The sequence below is a fragment of the Marmota marmota genome, unplaced genomic scaffold (genome assembly GCF_001458135.2).
Source record: "Marmota marmota marmota unplaced genomic scaffold, marMar, whole genome shotgun sequence".
Classification (NCBI taxonomy): Eukaryota; Metazoa; Chordata; class Mammalia; order Rodentia; family Sciuridae; genus Marmota; species Marmota marmota.
Window position 1 is genome coordinate 3,688,716 of NW_026000249.1, and position 19,128 is coordinate 3,707,843.

The 19,128-nt window shown below is 40.1% G+C and overlaps 2 protein-coding genes across 9 annotated transcripts in view; one reads left to right on the plus strand and one right to left on the minus strand.

The window, feature by feature from the left end:
• Window positions 1-17,752, plus strand: part of Ofd1 (OFD1 centriole and centriolar satellite protein) — a 50,974-nt gene extending 33,222 nt beyond the window's left edge. Inside the window, exons 19-23 of one of the 3 annotated variants that reach the window (XM_015488034.2) lie at window positions 219-338; window positions 4,541-4,698; window positions 5,687-5,842; window positions 6,245-6,312; window positions 6,694-6,851. In XM_015488034.2, the coding sequence (XP_015343520.1) occupies window positions 219-338; window positions 4,541-4,698; window positions 5,687-5,842; window positions 6,245-6,312; window positions 6,694-6,736 (545 nt within the window). In that variant the 3' untranslated portion in view covers window positions 6,737-6,851. Of the gene's footprint in view, window positions 1-218; window positions 339-3,744; window positions 3,955-4,540; window positions 4,699-5,686; window positions 5,843-6,244; window positions 6,313-6,693; window positions 6,852-13,453; window positions 13,460-16,244 lie in introns of those variants that run through there. The other 2 variants (XM_048796408.1, XR_007344745.1) reach the window with 2 other exon arrangements.
• Window positions 8,599-19,128, minus strand: part of Gpm6b (glycoprotein M6B) — a 45,044-nt gene continuing 34,514 nt past the window's right edge. For 3 of the 6 annotated variants that reach the window (XM_015488041.2, XM_048796409.1, XM_048796411.1), the window contains 4 exons: window positions 17,600-17,771; window positions 15,118-15,191; window positions 14,072-14,137; window positions 8,599-10,644 (listed from right to left, as the gene is read on the minus strand). In XM_015488041.2, coding sequence (XP_015343527.1) covers window positions 10,495-10,644; window positions 14,072-14,137; window positions 15,118-15,191; window positions 17,600-17,771 — 462 coding nt within the window. In that variant the 3' untranslated portion in view covers window positions 8,599-10,494. Of the gene's footprint in view, window positions 12,180-13,950; window positions 13,997-14,071; window positions 14,138-15,117; window positions 15,192-17,599; window positions 17,772-19,128 lie in introns of all 6 variants that reach the window. The other 3 variants (XM_015488042.2, XM_048796412.1, XM_048796410.1) reach the window with 2 other exon arrangements.

A 19,128-nucleotide genomic window follows, 5' to 3' on the forward strand; every position in this document is an offset into this window, starting at 1 on the left:
AAAAAAAAAAAAAAAAAACATGTGGGAGGCTGAGGCAGGAAGATTGCAAGTTAAAAAAAAAAAAAATTATTAGAATCCTGTAGGCAGGGCTCCCCTAGTCACTTTAGCTATAGTTCATGTGTTCCATGGTTTAATCCCCCTGCCCCCTGCCCTCTGCCCTGCCCTCCCTTCTCCTATTACTTAAGGACTCATGACACAATTGCTTGTACCTCCCATAGATGCAGGGAACAGGTCAAGACAGTTTGAAGCAGATGGGTTACACCCTGCTGGTGATATGCCTCATGTGGATGCTGCTGCAGCTACTCTGCCTACAAGACCTGTCCCACATCATAACTCAAGTAGGTTTTTCTTGTTTTAAACTAGCAGTTAGCACAGCCATATATTGAATGCCAGCCTCTGTGCTATATAAATTATTTCCTATATCATTGAAGGATTTTATAAGCATAACTTACTCAGTCTTAAAGTTGGAGTGTTATCATTGTTGATGGCGTTTTTTTTGTTGTTTGTTTGTTTGTTTTTGGTGGGGTACTGGGGATTGAACTCAGGGGTACTCGACCACTGAGTCACATCCCCAGCCCTATTTTGTATTTTATTTAGAGATGGGGTCACACTGAGTTTCTTAGTGCCTCGCAGTTACTGAGGCTGGCTCTGAACTCGCGATTCTCCTGTCTCAGCCTCCCAAGCCTCTGAGATTAAAGGTGTGCACCACTGCGCCCAGCTCAGGAGAGTTGCCTTTTTTTTTTTTTAGTCGTAGATGGACATAATATCTTTATTTTATTTGTTTATGTGGTGCCAGGGATTGAACTTAGTGCCTCATGCATGCTAGGCAAGCGCTCTACCACTGAGCCACAACTCTAGCCCTGGCTCAGGAGAGTTGCTTTTTAAAAATGTATTTTTTTACCTGTTCTGAGTCTGACAGAACAGTTACACTTTTCCATCATACACTTCTGCAAAAATCATTCCGTAGGAGCCTTAGCATCTTGGGAAACAATGTTGAACAACTGAAACAATGGTCAACTCACGTTCTCTATCTTTATGTGATTGTAACATTTTAATATTATTATTTTTCTATCTGGTTGCTTCCATTATGTCTTAAGAGATTAGAACCTAAAAACTATATTTCAGTCTTGGGGAAAGCTGATAACACTAAGGTGATTGTGTTGTGGGGCAGGTCGCTCAGAAAACACACCAAGTCCCAGTTTTGTCCAAATTGAAGACTCTTTATTTAGCCAGCCGGCTGGCAAGTATTTCCCACAGGACCCATAAATGTCTCTGCAAGGAACAGGCCCAAGCCTGAGCATTTTAGGATATTTAATGGCAAAAACTGCATCTGGGTTGACATAGCTGCAAGCAAGCAGGTACAGAAGCTGATTTGGGCAGTTAGCAAGACAATGCATTGTGTATGTACATTGGTATTTCCCACAGGACTTTCCAGGTTAGCATAGCAGCAAGCAAGCAGAAGGGAAGTGGGTCAAAATGACCCTAGTTCAGTACAAGTTAGAGAATGGTTACTAATGTGTAGATAATCAATCTCTGACAAGGTACGTTGCCCAAGAGAAATGGAAACCAAAGAGAACAATTTTACATTGCATAAGAATTGCTATTTTGTGTTGCCAAGTATGATATGCTAGGTAACTATTAATGGGTTCAGAGGCGGGGCTTTCCCATGGGAGAAGCATTTCTTACATGATATGGAGTCTCAGGATAAAATGGAGTCTGTTTGGTCACTGCCCATATAGCCTGGCCCATAACAATTGGTGCTGGAGGAAAACTGTCTGCCCATGTCTCTCCAGCTTACCCACCTGCCTCTCTGGTGGAGGGATCAGGGAACAGTACAGCCTGGGCCTTTTCTCCTTAGTCCAAAATGCTTAAGCCTCATACCTGAAAAGAAGTGTCTCAAGTAAAGCTACCTTTTAGTCCTTCCCAAACATATTCAAAGCCTCTGGTTAGCAGTTTCTCAATTTAAATCACAGTGCATATGAGGAAGTACTGAAAGAAGCAAGACTTCAAGAGGGTTGATTTTGCTGGCTCCTGAGTAAATCTGCTTTGAAAGGCATTCACTCAACCAGAATTGATCCAGAGCAATCTCTCTGTGGCACTACTCTAGAGACTAGGCATATAGCAGTGAACCAAACAGAGCCCCTTCCTTCATGGAGTTTCTAGGGGTTGGGGAACCCAGGCAGTCAGCAAGCCAATACTGCGGCTCTGAGGAGGAATTGTACCAACTGATGAGGGGCAGTGTCCATATACACAGGCCTGAGTGAGGGAGGAAATCAAAATAAAAGGAAATCAGTGAGCACTAAGTGTTCTGCCTTGAGACACAGTGGTGATCATAATAGTTTTTGAAATAATTAGTAAGCAGCATGGTTGTTTGGGTTATTCCCCCCTCCCCCATGGACACAACATCTTTATTTTATTTTATGTGGTGCTGAGGATTGAACCCAGTGCCCCGCACATGTCAGGCGAGCGCGTTACCGCTTGAGCCACATCCCCAGCCCCAGTTGTTTGGGTTATTGAGAAATACTCTTATATTCATCATTTTACCTCTTTAGTTCAAGCAGAGGGAAATGAAGAACCTGAAACTTTGTGACTTTGAGGTGCCCAGTGGACATGCTTCTTGTCCTGGCTTTTGCATCCACCCTGCAGCTACAAAATACACCCCAGAACAGAGAGCAGCCCTTTTTCTTCTTTGTTAATTGGCCCCAGACAACATTCCTATTTTGAGATCACAACTGTGTATAGGAAAGTGGTAGCATTTAGAAGTGACCTTTCTTTCACCAGCAAGGAGGACACTGTAGTTCTATCTGTGGAAATGATTAATGGCCTGCTCTCATATTTTAATTTCATGGCAAGGATTGAGAGATGCCCATGTTGCCTTTCTGCCAGTAGTAAAACTAACTCAGTTCCTGCTGACAACTTCAGGACAAGGCACAGCAAAAAGCTTTGAAGTCCTCTAGTGAACCTGTGGGTTTTTCTGCTTGTTGGCATTGCTTGGGTAAAAATATGTAGGTTGTGGGCCAGAGTTAGAAGAGAAAGACCAGCATGGTCATCTGTGGGATTGAGATTTAATTAAAGCTTCGACATGTAGGGACTTATGCCAGGAGCTGGAGAGAGGGGCCAGACTAGTAATTAAAACATGGGCCTTGCCGGGAAGGAACTTAGTGGGAGGAGAGAAAAGTACTCGTGATTTTTGACAAAGCTATACAAGAAAGGTGCTGAACTGCTTACTTGTCCTCCTCAGAGGAGGTGGCATTTAAGTTGGTTCTCAAACAGCATTGTGGTTTTGTGGGAGAGGCAGGGGTTGGGGGAAGGGTGTGCCTCAGGTTAAGGAAACCGTGGGGTGGGGGCAAAGGCACAGAGAGCGGAGAACACAGCTGCAGTTCGGGTCCAGTGAGTGTGTCCATACATATACTGTTCTCATGCTCAAAGGCAGTAGTAGATGGGAAGTAGGCCTGAGAAGAAGAAGGCAGGTTTTTCTTGCCCCTAGACTGTCGCGGGTTTGGACTTTGCCAGAGTAGAGACATTACAGGCAAATCCAGGGCTTCCCTGCAGGAAATGCCTAGTGCTGAAACTCACAGCAGGTTGAGTGTTGATTGCATTATTCAGTATTCCCTGGAAGTGGTGAGAAGGAAGGACCCTCTCTATAGCACCAGGATGAGGAATTTGAATCTGCCAGCCCTGGTGGCCCAATGGACAGACAGTAAGAAGAGCATGTCTGCTTGTTTGTTTGTTTTTACAACACAGGGTCTTGATGTGTTGCCCAATCTGACTTCAAAGTCATGGGCTCCTACAGTCTTCCTGTCTCTTGGCCACCCAAGTAGCTGGGACTACAAGCATATGCCACTGTTCCTGGCCTAGAAAGGGCATGATTAAAGGGCTACCAGTACTTCAGGATGAAGCCCATGCTGTAGGATTTCCACATGCTTTGTCAGGGAATCCACTGGAAACATGCATGTGAGTCTGGGGAGAGTGTGGGGCTAGAGAAAGACAAGGGAATTATCAGTGCTGACGTGATCACTAAAACACCAGGAAGGGCCACCATCAGTGTAGAGCAAGCAAGGACTGAACAGTGTAACATGGCTAGAGCAGCCAGGGGAGAGTGGGGGGTTTGTTGTGTCCTCTTTGGGGTATCAGAGACCTGAATATGTTTATGGGAAGAAGAAAGAGTTAGGAAACTGCTGCATAAATAAATAGGGGCTAGTGGTTCAGTCTGGGTCCTGAAGATAGGGGTGGAATCCAAATCAAATGCAGAGGCAGAAATGCAGGATTGCAAGAGAAAGGCTGGAGGAGGGAGATAAGTAAAGGAAGAGAAAACATGGCACTCAGGGAGGACAGTTGGAGTCCTTCATGGTGAAGTCAAGTCATACTTGTCTTGGGGAGAGTAAAAGGTGAGGTGCTAGGAATGTGCAGGGGCTTGCAAATCATGAAAGTATAACAGCAGCAGCTTGAAGCAGGTCAACAGTCCACGAGAAATCCAACAGTCCCGTAGTCGTTAGAAAATCTGATGCTGGAAGCTACTCACTATTTTATGTTCTGTTAGGTATTGATCAGAAAGAACTTGGAGAACAAAAGGAAGATGAAAAATCATGGGAGCAGCAAATGAAAGAACGAAGGCAAAGAGAAGAACGAAGGCAGAGTGAACGGCAAGAAGCTCTAGAAAGGGAACGAAGAGAACTGGAAAAACTGGATCAGGGAAGGGTAATATGTTTGGCTAAGGTCTCTGTAGTAGTTTCTCCATTGAATGCCTTCAGAAGGTTACCTGGAGCTCAGAGGTGAGCCAATGGTGTCCAGAAATCCTAAGTGGCAGGTAATGGAAGAGGCCTCCCCTCCTCTCCTTGTCATACTATCACGAGAAAGGCTGGAGAGCATACACCTTCTGAGTGTGATGATAAAGGATGGCTTTGGGGGGTGGGGGCGGGGCGGTTAATGTTTGTTTATTTATTTATTTATTTATTTTAGTTGTAGTTGGGCACAATACCTTTATTTTATTTATTTTTATGTGGTGCTGAGGATTGAATCCAGGGCCTCGTATGTGCTAAACGAGCACTCTACCGCTGAGCCGTAACCCCAGCCCAAGGATGGCTTTTGAAAGCATTTTTTGCATACATGCTCATCTGATCTTTAAACTCATAGGGCTATGAGGTGGACTATGTTTTGCTGTGGAGCTTCCCTTTATAGATGGGGTTTAAAGAAGAGGCTTCCTAAGTCAGCTAGCTAGGACTAGAAGAACCAGGGGAGACAGGTGCCAGGCCCCAACTGCTTCCAGACATACATAATTCCCATAGTTCTCTTTTTGCCTTTTGTGGCCTGATTTTAGTTCTAGGCAGATGGATTACTCTGGCCATTTAGCATGCTTGCCAAGTCTTGCTTAAATTAATCAATTAATCTTCCATATGAATGTTCCCTGGACTCCTGGTTAATTTGGGTCTAAAAGCACAGTACACTTTAAGCAAATTAATGCCTTCCTTCATTGGGATATGTTCATCTCCCTTTGATGGTAGCAGTTACTTTAATTTAAAGATATATATTTTATAGGTATAATTATATTTATGTATATATTTTTATATATGGTACTCTAGAATGCAGTTTTACTTTACAGGATCAGGTTTATATTACTATGGTTTTTAAACACTGAAAACTTTTAAAATATATCTATTTCCTCTTTGGGCCCCCATCTATTTTATAGAGAATGATTGAAGAATCACTGAAGATTGAAATGAAAAATGAATTAGAAATGACTGTTCAAGATGTGAGAGACAAATCTACTCATGGAGAAAATCCTTTAGAGAAATATATGAAAATCATCCAGCAGGGGAAAGACCAAGAGTTATCTGCAGATAAGGTGCCTATGCTTTGGAGGGGAATCTAGGTGACAGAGGGGTTGGGGGATGGCACCAAGGGCTTCTGTGATTTAACTCCTAGGGACAGGAATCTGTTTTCTTTACTGAAGACAAAAATTAAAAGTACAGAAAATCCACACTTCAAATGGGCCCTCAACCCTTCAATATATTATGCTCTTTTGGCAAAATTTCATAGTTTGTGTTTAGGTAGAACATTGAAGAGATTTTGCTTTAAGATTGAATTATAGGTATTGAAAGTGTATACCAGTTTATTTTGATGTGCTGCTAAATTTCCTGTTTAAAAGTCAACTCTTTTGAGACTCAACATTGCAAAAATACTTCAGAGAAATCAAAATGTTTAATAAAATTAATTCATATCTAATTTCAAAATTCTTTTGTGTCAGAGCTCAAAAAAGATAACCAGAGAATGCTCAGTAGTGGACACGCTGCTATCCAGTGACAAGGATGAAAGGTATGGTTTTCCTAAACATTGCTCTTTAGCAAACCATTAGTGCTCATTTTGTCAGCCCAACAGAAATGGTCAGATACTTGAACTTGCCTTTAAAAAGTTGAACTGGGCACTGTAGCCAGGGGAGGCTGAGGCAGAAGGATTGAAGCCAGCCTCAGCAACTTAGTAAGACCTTGTCTCAAAATAAAAAGGGCTGAGATGTTGCTCAGTGGTTATGTGCCCCTGGGTTAAAAAATAAGATTGTGAATTTTTTTTTTTTTTTTTTTAAACTTGTGATGTTGATCCTGACACAAACTCTGAGAGCAAAAACCTTCCTCAAGGAAGGATGAGAACTTTAGGAAGGAATCATAAAAGTGTCTAATTTTTGTTCTTTCCCTAATTTAGTTCCACAGGCTTTTCTCATGAAGAACCAGATGACATTTGGTAATCATGTTAGCTGCCCAGACTTCTCACATATAACAGTGAAATTATGTAACCCATCATGCTTTCTAAATGTTTCTCTGTAACCAGATAAAATTCTTAATAAAAATTGTATTAATCCACTGGAGTGTTTTGTTTTTTTTTAACTAATCTAATCAAGTGAAATCTCTTCTCCAGCCATAGTTTCTCATTCATTACACTAAAATGAACTCTTTTCCCCCCCTCCCCATTTTTGTCTTGGGTTATACTTATCTTACTGTGGTTGAACTACAGGCCTACATTTTGGAAGTTCAAGTCCTCTCCAAAGTGAGGCTTCCACATATAGAACAGGAGGCTATCTTCCCCAATATGCTCAGGTTTTCCCTCTGATATAAAGTCAGACTTTTCCATTCTGGGGTCTAGAAATAACACATCTACTATGGTTTGAATGTTTGTCTCTCCAAAATTCATATGGTGGAACTTAACCCCAATGTGATGAGGCTAGAAAGAGCTAGAAGGAACTAAGTAGGCCCTTTTGCCCTTCCACAGTTTGAATACGGCATTCATCCCCGTTGGAGGGGGCAGCTTGGAATCTGAGACCAGACCGCGAACATGCAAGCCCGTTGATCTTGGACTACCCAACCTCCAAAAGTGTAAGAAATGCATTTGTTCTTTATAAATTACTCAGTCTATGAGATTTTGTTACAGCAGTAATAGAAGACTGAGATAACATCTTTATTGTGGAATCTTTGGTCTATTTTTGTTGGGGGAAGGGGTACTAGGAATTGAACCCAGGGGCACTGAGCTATGTCCCCAGTCCTTTTTGAGTCAGACTCTTGCTAAATTGCTGAGGCTGGCCTCAAACTTGCAATCCTCCTGCCTTAGACTTCCAAGTTGCTGGGATTGACAGGTGTATGCCACCATGCCCAGCTGGTCTTCATTTTTAATGAATATACTTGTTGGTTTTTAAATGAGTAGATTCTCCCCAGTAACTCTAACTTTTCATCTCCTAAAAGTCAAGTTTTACAAGATGTAACTAGAAAACTCTGTCCCCCCAGAGGTTTCTACGTTTGGTGGCCCGATTACTTTGAATAATTAAAGAGACTGCTTGTGATCTTATCAGACCATAATTTAGTTTATTCAGGAGACTCACGTGACTTACGTTAATTGTACAAAATGCTGTTTAAACAGAAGGTACTATGTAAGGTGACAAATAGCAGGCTAATTGGGCTCCCACTTGTTCTCCTGCCGGGTGTGAGCCAGGCGTGAATGAAGGGCAGAGTCAGCACCTCATTTAGAATGTCAGTGTGTCAATAATGACAAAGGCTGGTCCTCACTGAGAAAGGTCAGGTGTAGAATATCCAAATGCATAAGCATGCTGACAGATTAGTTTTAAAAAATTATAAAATGAAATCCTAGTAACAAATTTAGCTCTGCTGCTTCAAAGAGTAACTGTTACAACTAGATTGTTACATTTCCAAATAAATTCTTCTTTCACTCAACTTCCATACTTTGGGTTTGAAAATTAGCCAAGGGTACATGGACCCTGTTAAGGTTCTCCATTTCTACTTTGCCCAAGAGTAAGCCTTGTGTTAATCTTATCGGTAGATGGCTTTTATTTATTTTATTGAAGAAGCTAGTCAGAAAAATTCTATACTTTTCATTCATAGAACTCTATAAAGTGCTAGTGGCATTTTATGCAAAATATAGCCCAGTGGATTCCAATGTTTTCTTAAAATGCTCTCACTGAAGAGTTTTGTCAGAAATAAAACAGCACTCTTAGATTAGATTTCTATGCAAATGTGAAATCTTGATAATGCATATTTAAAAATGACACCATACTGAGGACAGAGAAAGATAGGATTTATGTATGGTAAAAAGGCAAGCAAATGAAGCCATAATTTTATTTCATTACTCTTAGTACATCCACAACTATTTCCACCTAAATAGATCTTTAAAATAAGCATACACAAGTATTGACTATTATCTACAAATATTTATTGTAACACTTGAATAGAACTACAGGAAGCCCTTGGCACTGATAGAAAATATTGATTCACTGTTAGGTTACAAAAATTTATACATAGCAAAATTTAATGCTCTTTACATAAAAAATATTAGACTACTTCAACAAAACTTTCAAAAATTCCTGGTAATAGCTACCAGAATTAGAAAAGTAAAATTAGGCTTTAGACACTGCCTCTTCTAAAACACTGGACTCTAACAGCACCCTCACTGCTGGAAAAAAAATATTTAAGTCTGTCATGCAACAGGAAAACAAAACACTAAGCTACTTTGGAACTGTTCTACACAGAAGAGAGCTTCTTCCAATTTAAAAAACAAAAATCCAAATAGGCATTTTTAGGCATGAACCAAAAAAAAAAAAAATCCAAATGAAATATTATACTTGATGTTCAATTTTAATAGCATCTTGATAAAGGTATGCTTCCTTTCATTTGAATACATTTCTGCACATGTATGTTTTTAAATCCAGGAAACAGCCAAACCACAAGTTAACTCTTAACATGAATATACATAGTTAACCCTATAGTATGCAGCCCCTTTGAAAAGCACTGATGCACCCAACAGCTATATGGATCATTTCAAAAAGAACAACACAAAGTTTACCATCACTAAAACCCAGTACCTATAGTCACTTAATGTTCTGGAACACAATGACTTAGAAGGCAAATTTCTTTTGAAATGGCTTAAACTCAAGCAGTTTTCTTGCCGAACATTAAACATTATTCCAGGAAACCAAGATAAGAATTAAAATGAAATAAATACCAACCCTAACTTAAATTATGTATTCAAGTCTATAAAAGTAGGAGGTTAGAGGTCTGTGGTCAATTTGCAGTTAGGTTTTAGATAGTTGCTATGAAACTGTAAACTCACCATTCAGACCACTTACAAATGGTTTAGAATGGTGGTCATTTTAATAAGGTAACACTTCTTAAAAATATTTATGGAACAAAATTCTGTGAAGGAGTTTGGGGCCTCTGGTTATATAAATTCTTAGAAATTTCAGGTAAATACTCATTAAGGCAGAGCTGATGCTTATTTCCCAAGAAGAATGAAAACTGTCATTATCATTGTGTAAATGAAATCTATTATAAAACTGATTCTGGAAAGCTTGTCACCAAGTCAGAATTCAGCTTCTTCTGTGTTAGGTTCAGCACAATTGTTGTAAGCTCTCGTTTTGTAGTATTTTTGAAAAATAGGTTTCTCATCAGCTGAGGAAATCAATGGGTCCTGGAATTGAGGGGTGCTAATTTGTTTTTTAAAGTCAGTCATAGGAATCACATTATCTTTGAGCCCAAGTTAAATAAATGTCAGCTGTCAGAACTGGAACTTTACACCAATTCCATTTTATTTCCTATGTAGATTTTATTTTTTGAGGGCAGATAGCATATGTGAATTTATGGTCACATCCCTTGATGCTGGCATGTCATAGGTCCCTATCAAGGAGTATGATGTATTCCCATTGCCTGTCTTGATAGAACTGCTCTAGCAATAAGTACATACATGCCACAAATTTTCAAAGGATGAACAGTTTGTCAAAAGTGTTGCCTTTTAAAATGGCTGACATGAAACCTCCAATATTTGTCCTAAAGAAAGATTTACCCACTGGAAGGTTTTCCTAGAGATACATCCCAGTAGCTTGAGACAGACAGTGAAATGTTGGTACGTCTACATTAGTTTGGTGGGATACACATCTGTACTGCAGAGCAGCTGATGATTTGTCAGAGCTGTAAAATCGTCGGCAGAAACACTCTGGCAAACATTTTATGTGTAAGAATTGAGTTGTTCTTTTGACCGAGACTGGATATCTTGCAGTTCCTGTTCTTCCTTTGCTTTGATATCCTGGTAAGCCTGCATTTTGCTCGCATCCTTTAAGTAAGCCCAGTTAGAAGACAGTATCATGAGGAAGTGGATCTGGAAAAGAAGGGTGAGCATGATGGCTAGTGAGCACGTGAGAAGGCAAAGCAAGCTGCTAGTCAGATTAGATGGACTCAACTGTAAAGGGGCAAGGGTTATTCGGTATTAATACTCATTCTGCTAGCAGAGCTGTCAGACACAGAGCATGCTCTACTAGTTGGCTTCATATTAAAAGGCTGAAGAAAAGTTAGTACACAAATATAGTGAACTTGGGGGGAAAATGGCCGAAGTTATTGTTAAGAAAAAGCAAAAATGAAACATAAGAGTGCTTTTTACCATTTTGAGGATAACTGTAAAGACTAATGCAGAAGTTCAGAAACCCGTTGTGTTTATTTTAATTAAGTATAATGCAAAGATCTTTTCCACCTGTGGATAAAAAAAAATCAATTCCCCCAAAGACCTAAAAGTGTGAACAATGTTTATTTGGAGTAATTAAACTACATATTTAACATGGAAAAATTAAATGTCAAAACCAAAATTAAGAACTATATAAGCAAAGCATGCAGTTTCTTAATTAACAAATTTTTAGTAGTGAAACTATGTTTTTCATTTTATAACTGCCATTATTTCATTTCACAAAATGTAAAAATCCTCATTATCCTTCTTTACAATTGATGTGGCACATACTTCTTTCCCATTTTCCCCATATTTCCTGCAAAATAAATCTATTTCAATTTCCTTGTATTTCTTACTTCCTTCACAACATATTTGAGACCTTCAGATTCAGGCCCAATTTCTCTTCCCATTAAAATCTTACATGCCATTTGACAACTAGCTATGAAGAAACAGTTACTACTCACCAAAAGACAACCATTTAAGGTTACCAATTTTGTAGGCTCTAAAGGAATGATTGTGTTATGCAAAAAAAAAATAATAATAATTCATAGATCCTTTTTCAGAGAAATCAGATGGGTGACACCCTTTTCCTTCAAATTTTCATCTGCTTTGTTTGTGGGGGCATTTATTTGGTAGTGAACCATATGATCATAAAAAGTTGTTTTAAGTCAAATTTAAAATTTGCAAAATATCTTCTACAGTAACAAAACAAAATCCAGATTAAAACATTTCTTTTCATCTTCAGCACTTGTTCGCATTTTCATCACTGAAAGTGGTTATCAAGCAAGCATAAGTAACGGAAAATGCAGGTATGTCAAAGCATTAATACTTCACTTAGATACTGCTCAACGTTTTTCAAGAAAGTTTTTGAAAGGATGCTCACCAATGTCAGTAAGTAACTGAATGCTTTTCAAAATGTGGAAATAGCCACATCATTATTTTGTAATTCATGTATAGTAAGTCATATTATTCTAACATGCGAATGAGTTAACTGAAGCTATTTACAAATTACTGTAACAAAACTGCAGAAACAGACTCTGCTTTAGTCTGAAGTGTCAGTGATATTCACGCTACAGAGTAGAGCTCTCTAAAGCTCCTTATTGGCCTTATGCAATTTAGAACTTAGTGCAGCAATCTTCCCGACTCTTAAACTTCAAAACCGCATAGTTATATGTGGTAGCCATCATGTAGATCAGCTGGTGGAAGAGAACAAAACAGGACAGTAAGATACAGGCAGTGAGGGCCAATGTCCCAACACTTCTAAGCTTGGGCAGGGATGGATGCCATCTCATAGTCTACGGCGTTTCTTTTTGCCCCACTTCCAATCACAACAGATGGTTTCCACATCTAGCACACAAACTTTTTCTCATCACACATATACAATGTTAAGTCCTTGGCTCTACCCTCAGTAAGCTTATTAAAAAGCCTTGGATGTGTTTCAAGAATAATAAGATGAAGAGCTGGGTCAGCAGCATGAGAAAGATCAAGTTCAACATCTTATTTCCCCTCATCTTTCCAAAACTGCCTGCTCAGCAGCAATTAGTTCTCTTCCTGCCTGTTGCTCAGCCAAGAGAACAAGTCACCACCATGAATTCATAAGTTGTGCTTTTCGTAGTATATCATGGGAATGAATGACTTAATGGTTAGAATAACTGGGAATGAGTCACTTCCGAGCATCTGAGATCTCCCCTTACTCTACCAATCTTTTTTTTTTTTTTTAACTTATGTTTTAGTTTTAGGTGGACACAATACCTTTATTTTATTTAGTTATTTTTATGTGGTGCTGAGGATCGAACCCAGGGCCTCGCATGTGCTAGGCAAGCACTCTATCGCTGAGCCACAACCCCAGCCCCTGCTCTGCCAATCTTAATTGGTTTTCTTCACATCACAAACCAGGTAGCATCCCAGAATTACACACATAAGGCCTATGTGTTTTATACAGTTGATTTTTATGAGCAGATTCCTAAAAATAAAATTTGCCTGCTGACTAAAATTTATTTGTGACCAAAACAATAGGCACTTGAGGCACTTCCTTAGTCAGTGGACAAATATAGAGCAGTGTAAGATTTGAGCTGAGGTTGAACAAGGTGACACTCTGCCACCTTGTTTCAGCTCAAACTGTAAGCAAGTGTCCTTGTGAAGGTCTAGCAAGTGCTGCCATTTAAGATGGCTCACAAATAGACTGTGCTGTACCTCAGAGATAATCTGCGTGTTAGATTTCATTCAGGCATGAGTGGTGGTGCTGTTGATTCATTAATGTTGAATTCATGGCCAACAATATTTTTTTTTTTGGAGGGGTACCGGGGATTGAACTCAGGGGCAGTCAACTGTTGAGCCACATCCCCAGCCTTATTTTGGATTTTATTTAGAGAAAGAGTCTCACCGAGTTGCTTAACACCTCGTTTTTGCTGAGGCTGGCTTCGAACTCTTAATCCTTCTTCCTCAGCCACCCAAGCCACTGGGATTACAGGCGTGTGTCACCACGCCCAGCAACAATATATATTAAATAAGGTGTCTTTACACTAAAACACACAAAACAAGGTTGTGTACTGACAAGTTGGTGAAGATATGACCAGAGGCTTATATCAACCCTACTCTATATTCCCCCTTAGGGGCCTGGTTCAATATTCAATATTTCAGTGTTTGAAATGACTTTATAGAACAGAACTACCACACATATAATGAGATCAATCATATATGTATACATCTGTATATATATATGCATATTTCCATATGCAAGTGAAGATTTCTTTACAAAGAAATGGGCAGTGCCTCACTTGAACAACTGTCCATGAATGAAGTCATGATACTAAGTACTAAATTGAGCATGCTAGGCCCAGTCAACCAGTGTTGGTACCCTCTCTTCTTTCCAGAGTCCAAATTATATCGCTTACAATCAATACCAAGGCAGTCACTACTACTTCCTATAAACTAGACATGAGGTAAGTTTATACGAGGAACAGTTACCCAAGGCTGAGTGCCAGGATCCTTTGCTTCAGTAGGCTGGCAAAAGCTGGAAGGGAAATCTGTCATTTAGAGGCTGGGGGGAGGGGAGCTAGACTAGGGTGGTCCTGATGCACTTACTCACCAGGGCAATGACGGTGGCGCCAGCTCCAGCACAGGCCACAATGAACAGGTGATAGGACATGTAGAACTAGGAAAGAACAGGCAAAAGCATAAGCATTTTCTGTGGACTGCATTGTCTACACCCATTTTGGGGTGCTGCCTCATCCTTCTCCTTGGTACCTATTCTCTAAAAGGCTGGAAGCAAGCTTGTGTTCCCTTTGAGCTCTGGCTGCACGTTGGAATCACCTGGGAAGCTTTAAAAACTTTCTGATGTCCAGGCTGCACCCCACACCAATTGAATGTGAACACCTAGGGGTTGGGCCTCAGCCATCAGTATATTTTAATGCTCCCTGGTGACTGCAGTATGCAGCCAAGGTTAGGATAGGAGACTCTGCTTTGAGCCAATCCATTTTAGGGTAGGGGCTGACTATTCCCTTAACTTGTTGTCTTTCAAAAGCACATCACATTGGTGTTTTCTTAACTATGCAAGTTCCCACTGGTGCATTTAAGAATTTTGCTTTATTAACAATTACAAGCCCATGTCTAAAGAATATTGTAGGATTAAGATAATTTAAAACCAAAGTCTTATGATATATTGCCAGTTAAGGATGAGTGTATAAGGAAATAACAGCAAGTTGTCAGGAAACTGAAATGATTAATGGTGAACTCTAATTAAAAACTTGGTATATGCACAAATTCAGGAGAAATTTTCTATGAAAATTAATTGGTATTTTTTCTGTGACAAGTATTCTTTTTAAAAATTTCCAGAAAGAATCAATTCTGATTTGTAGATTTGGGATCACTCCTAAATTACTGACAGAAGGAAAAGCTCATCAGTTCCTAAGGCCCTTCATGGAAGGGGCTGGAACATATGAAATGACCATTTTTGTAGGCCAAAACTGATTGAATAGTGATGGTAACAGAGTTCACTAAAGAGTCTGCATAAAAGAGCTGTCCATGATAGCATGTTGACCATCTCTCCTGCCTTTTACAGCTGGGAGAACTCTTTATCTCAGGCTAATCTATGAGGCCATCGCCTATGAGCCCCCTAACCCGTGGCAGGTTTACCTCATTTGTGTTGCAGATGTTCTCTAGGGCAGAGCCACATATTTTTCCCGGGAAAGCATTCCAAGGAATGATACCTGCAAAGTGAATCCCAATAGAAAGTTAGTGCCAATTAGTGCCTTGGGTGGGTTTTTGTTGTTTTGTTTTGGCTTTTTAAGGTTAGGCTCACAATACAGAGGATAGGGCTGTTAACAGGCACTGAAGCAACAGGCTGAGGTCAGAAAGTTGTATGAGGTTNGGGGGGGGGGGGGGTGCTGGGATGGAACTCAGGGCCTCACACATGGTAAGCATGCCCTCTACCATGGAGCTACATCCCCGGCCAACCTCATGTTCTTAACAGACCCCACCACTTTGGCTGCCAATTGTAACATAATTGTAGACTGTTCCTCAGCAATAGCTGAGGTGTCTGCTGTCTACAGAACAGACTTTTTGGAATAGAGTAAGCCCTATTTGGACAATAGGTCAAGAGCAAAGTCACCTGGTCTGTAAGAGATTTAAACAGCTTGGTGTTTTTTCCTCCTACAAATTGTGCTTTGTTCAATTTTGAGTTGATATTTGTAAAGATTGTTTCAAAACTAGGTTTTCCCTATAGTGAATTTATTAACTGTATCTGCAAGGTGACCCATCAGAAAGCATTACATTAGATAAATTTCCATATGAATGTTGTGCTGTGGCCTGACTATTCAAGCTCTTGGCTAGTGGTCCACCTGAGAGAAGTGTCCAAATTGAGAGTACAAACTTGGAAACTTTAAGTTTATTGAAATCTAATAAAAAGTTTTGGATGTGTATTTTGGACGCCTGGGCTGAGGATGTAGCTCAGTGGTGGAGCAATTGCCTACATATACAAAATCTAGATTTAATTGCCAGCACCAGGAAAAAAAGAATTGTATATATGTGTTGGGAATATTTTTAAATTGAAAATCAAATTGGAAACTTAAAAAAAAAAAATACTAGTGCCCCTCATCCCAGAGGATTGGATAAACAGTCTAGTTCTGTGATCTCTCTCCTGTAATCCTGAGTCCCTTCTACAGTGACAGTTGTCCCTTGAGATACTGCTCTTTTACCTCTTTAATGCGTTTAAGTGTGTGCTTAAAAATTAAGCACAGTTCAATTTACACTTCTCCCAGGAGGTAAGGAAAGAGTATTTAAAAAACATAAAAAGTCCTTATTCCTTCCATCCCTGTGATGGCCCATAGTAAATCTTCATGCCTTAGAAGGATGGGAAACTATCGGTGAAGCCAGTGATTGCAAGGCTAACTGGCTGGGCAAATACAGAGGACTTAAAAATATAATTATGGACCCCCAAAAATTTGTGGTGAAAAGTTTTTTTTAAGGAAGAGGGAAATGATACATATTTAAATATTTTTCCACAAATGCTTTAAAAACCAACTTCAGGATCTGCTTCTAAACCCATCATAAAAAACAGTGTTGTTTGGCATGGGACTTTGGTGAGAAGAGGTTAGTGTGATGGGCAGTTTTAAGTTATTTCCATATTATGTTGTAAAACAAGGTGTTGAGAATAAGACACGTGAGAAAAACAAGCAAAAATTAAATATTCATCTGTTTCCAGAAAAGCTCTAGAAGGATAGTTACTTCTTCAGTTCTAATGAAGATCTCTTTTCCTATTTCTGCCAGGGAACAGATTTCCTAGCATCCTGGCTAGAAGCAGTAATTAGACTTCTTCCTTGAGATGCTGCCTTCTCTCACAGCAGAAAGTTAAGTCTCAAATTAATTGACCAGAGGAACCCACGGCCCCTTCTGTGGCTTGTCACAAGGAACCAACCTTCATTCCCTATTTTGAGGATCCCATTCATGAGAATAAGCCATTTAAAGCAGTTTCCGAGAGCTGAAGGCAGTTTCCACAGCATATATCCTGATGATTTAAAAATACATCTGGATTTATGTTGTGTTTTGGTATAGATAAAAGTCTTTTTTAAAATGACTAATTGTTTAAACTTTAAGAGTTGGATATAGAAATTAATTAGATTGTACAGTATGTATCATTTTAGATAAAAAGTCAGTTATAAAACAAAGAAAAATATTTTTATAGTAGATACCCAGAAGTCTGACTAAATTGCATTATAAAGTAATGTTACATTAAAAACATCTTTTACTGGGGCTATGGCTCAGTAGTAGGGTGCTTGCCCTGTATTATGAGGCACTGGGTTTGATCCCCAGCACCATATAAAAGTAAATAAAGATATTGTGTCTCCATCCACAACTAAAAAAATATTTTTTAAAAAAAACATCTTTTACTAAACACTTAAAAATATAAAACTATTGAGTGACATCCTTTAGCAAGTTAAAAGCCTCAGCAATGCTTCCATCCAGAAAACAGTATATGAAGGGAAAGAGTGTAAACTATTCAATAGATGAATGTGTGAAACAGGCCATGGGTAAAGGGGATGCCTCTGTAATAATTAAGGTGCAGATATATGCAACAAGACGACAAAAAATTAAGGGGGAGAAAATTAAAAAGAAGTACCATATTGCCGGACATCCACGCAGATCTGCTCCACACCCGCAGTCCCGTTGGTCTGCGGTGACTTGATGACTTCACAAGTTGACCATATATTATAGAACATAAACACAGGCACTGCCGAGAAACCAAACACGCCCAGCCAAGCCACTCCAAGCACATAGGTGAGGAAAACAAACTAGGCCAAAAACAAGAGGAAGGAGAAAGAATCATCGTTTGCACCAGCGGGTCATCTCCCAGAGGAAGGACTGTGCAGTTCTGGGCCCATCCAGTACAGAAGCCACAGATGCAGGATGCATTCTGGGAACCACACCCTGCTAGGGCAGCTAGAAGAAATGGCCAGGGTAGGGGAGCAGGGGAAGCTGGAGCTGACCATTCCCCTACATTAGAGGATTTGAATGGTAATCCCCAGAGCCACCTTGGGGGCTTTTTCAGGTCTCTGTCTTAACCCCAAGAGGTGACCTTACTTATTCAAGGTCACAGAACTAATTAGTGACAGGGCCTCCCATGAGGCACTCTTTCTGAATCTGATACCCATTTTCTTCTAGTTTTCTAAGATTCACAGCAACTTTACAAGCAAAGCAATTGGTTTAGGAAAAAAGCTTCATGGTCCTCACCCACCAGTCACCATGGGCAATTCCAGGAAGAGGGTAATTGCAGTACTCAACTTTCGTAACCTATCTTGACTACCAATTTTCAGACAGCTTTGAAAGGCTGCCTCAAACACCTTATGGTATTTCTATTCGCAGAATGTGCACCCACAGGGCGTGTGGGCAGGTTCGAGTTCTACTTTGACTGTTATTTTTTAAGCTCATGGTGAGACCTGAGGATTCTACCTGACTTTTTATACTGCAGGGAACACCTGGAAAGTGAGACGCTGGCCTGGAGGTTAGGCTCAAAGGGGCTACCTCCAGTTGGTCAGCCCGGTAAACTGCAGAAACAAGGCCTTTTTTCAGTATAGTTCCAGAAACATTTATAGTTCCAGAAACATTTGCATTTCTAAAAATACTCAAAGAAGCCGATTTCAGCAGTTTCATCTTCCTCCCCAGTGCCTGGGATCTTGCTGCTTCAGACTAAGGTTTCTTTTTCTTTCTCCTTCAAAAGAAAACTTTACAATCTTTCTAATAACACCACAAGGACTCAAAGGGGACTGTTGATTCTTGGTCTTGGTGAGTCTTTCCTTCCGGAGGTGGTCAGGGCTCAGAGAGAAGGCCAGTGCCCTGCTGGGAGCTGTTCCTGTCATAGTGGCCTCCAGCATTCAGAGCTGCTTCCTCAGTGAGTTATTGGGATAGCCTCCCACAGAGACTGAGGAGAGCAAGGCCTTCCTGAACAGGGTCAGAGCTCATTTGTCTCCCCAACCTCATACAACTTTCTGACCTCAGCCTGTTGCTTCAGTGCCTGTTAACAGCCCTATCCTCTGTATTGTGAGCCTAACCTTAAAAAGCCAAAGTGTGCCAGGCACACACCTGTAATCCCAGCAACTTCTGAGGCTGAAGCAGGAGGATTGCAAGTTCAAAGCCAGCCTCAGCATGTTA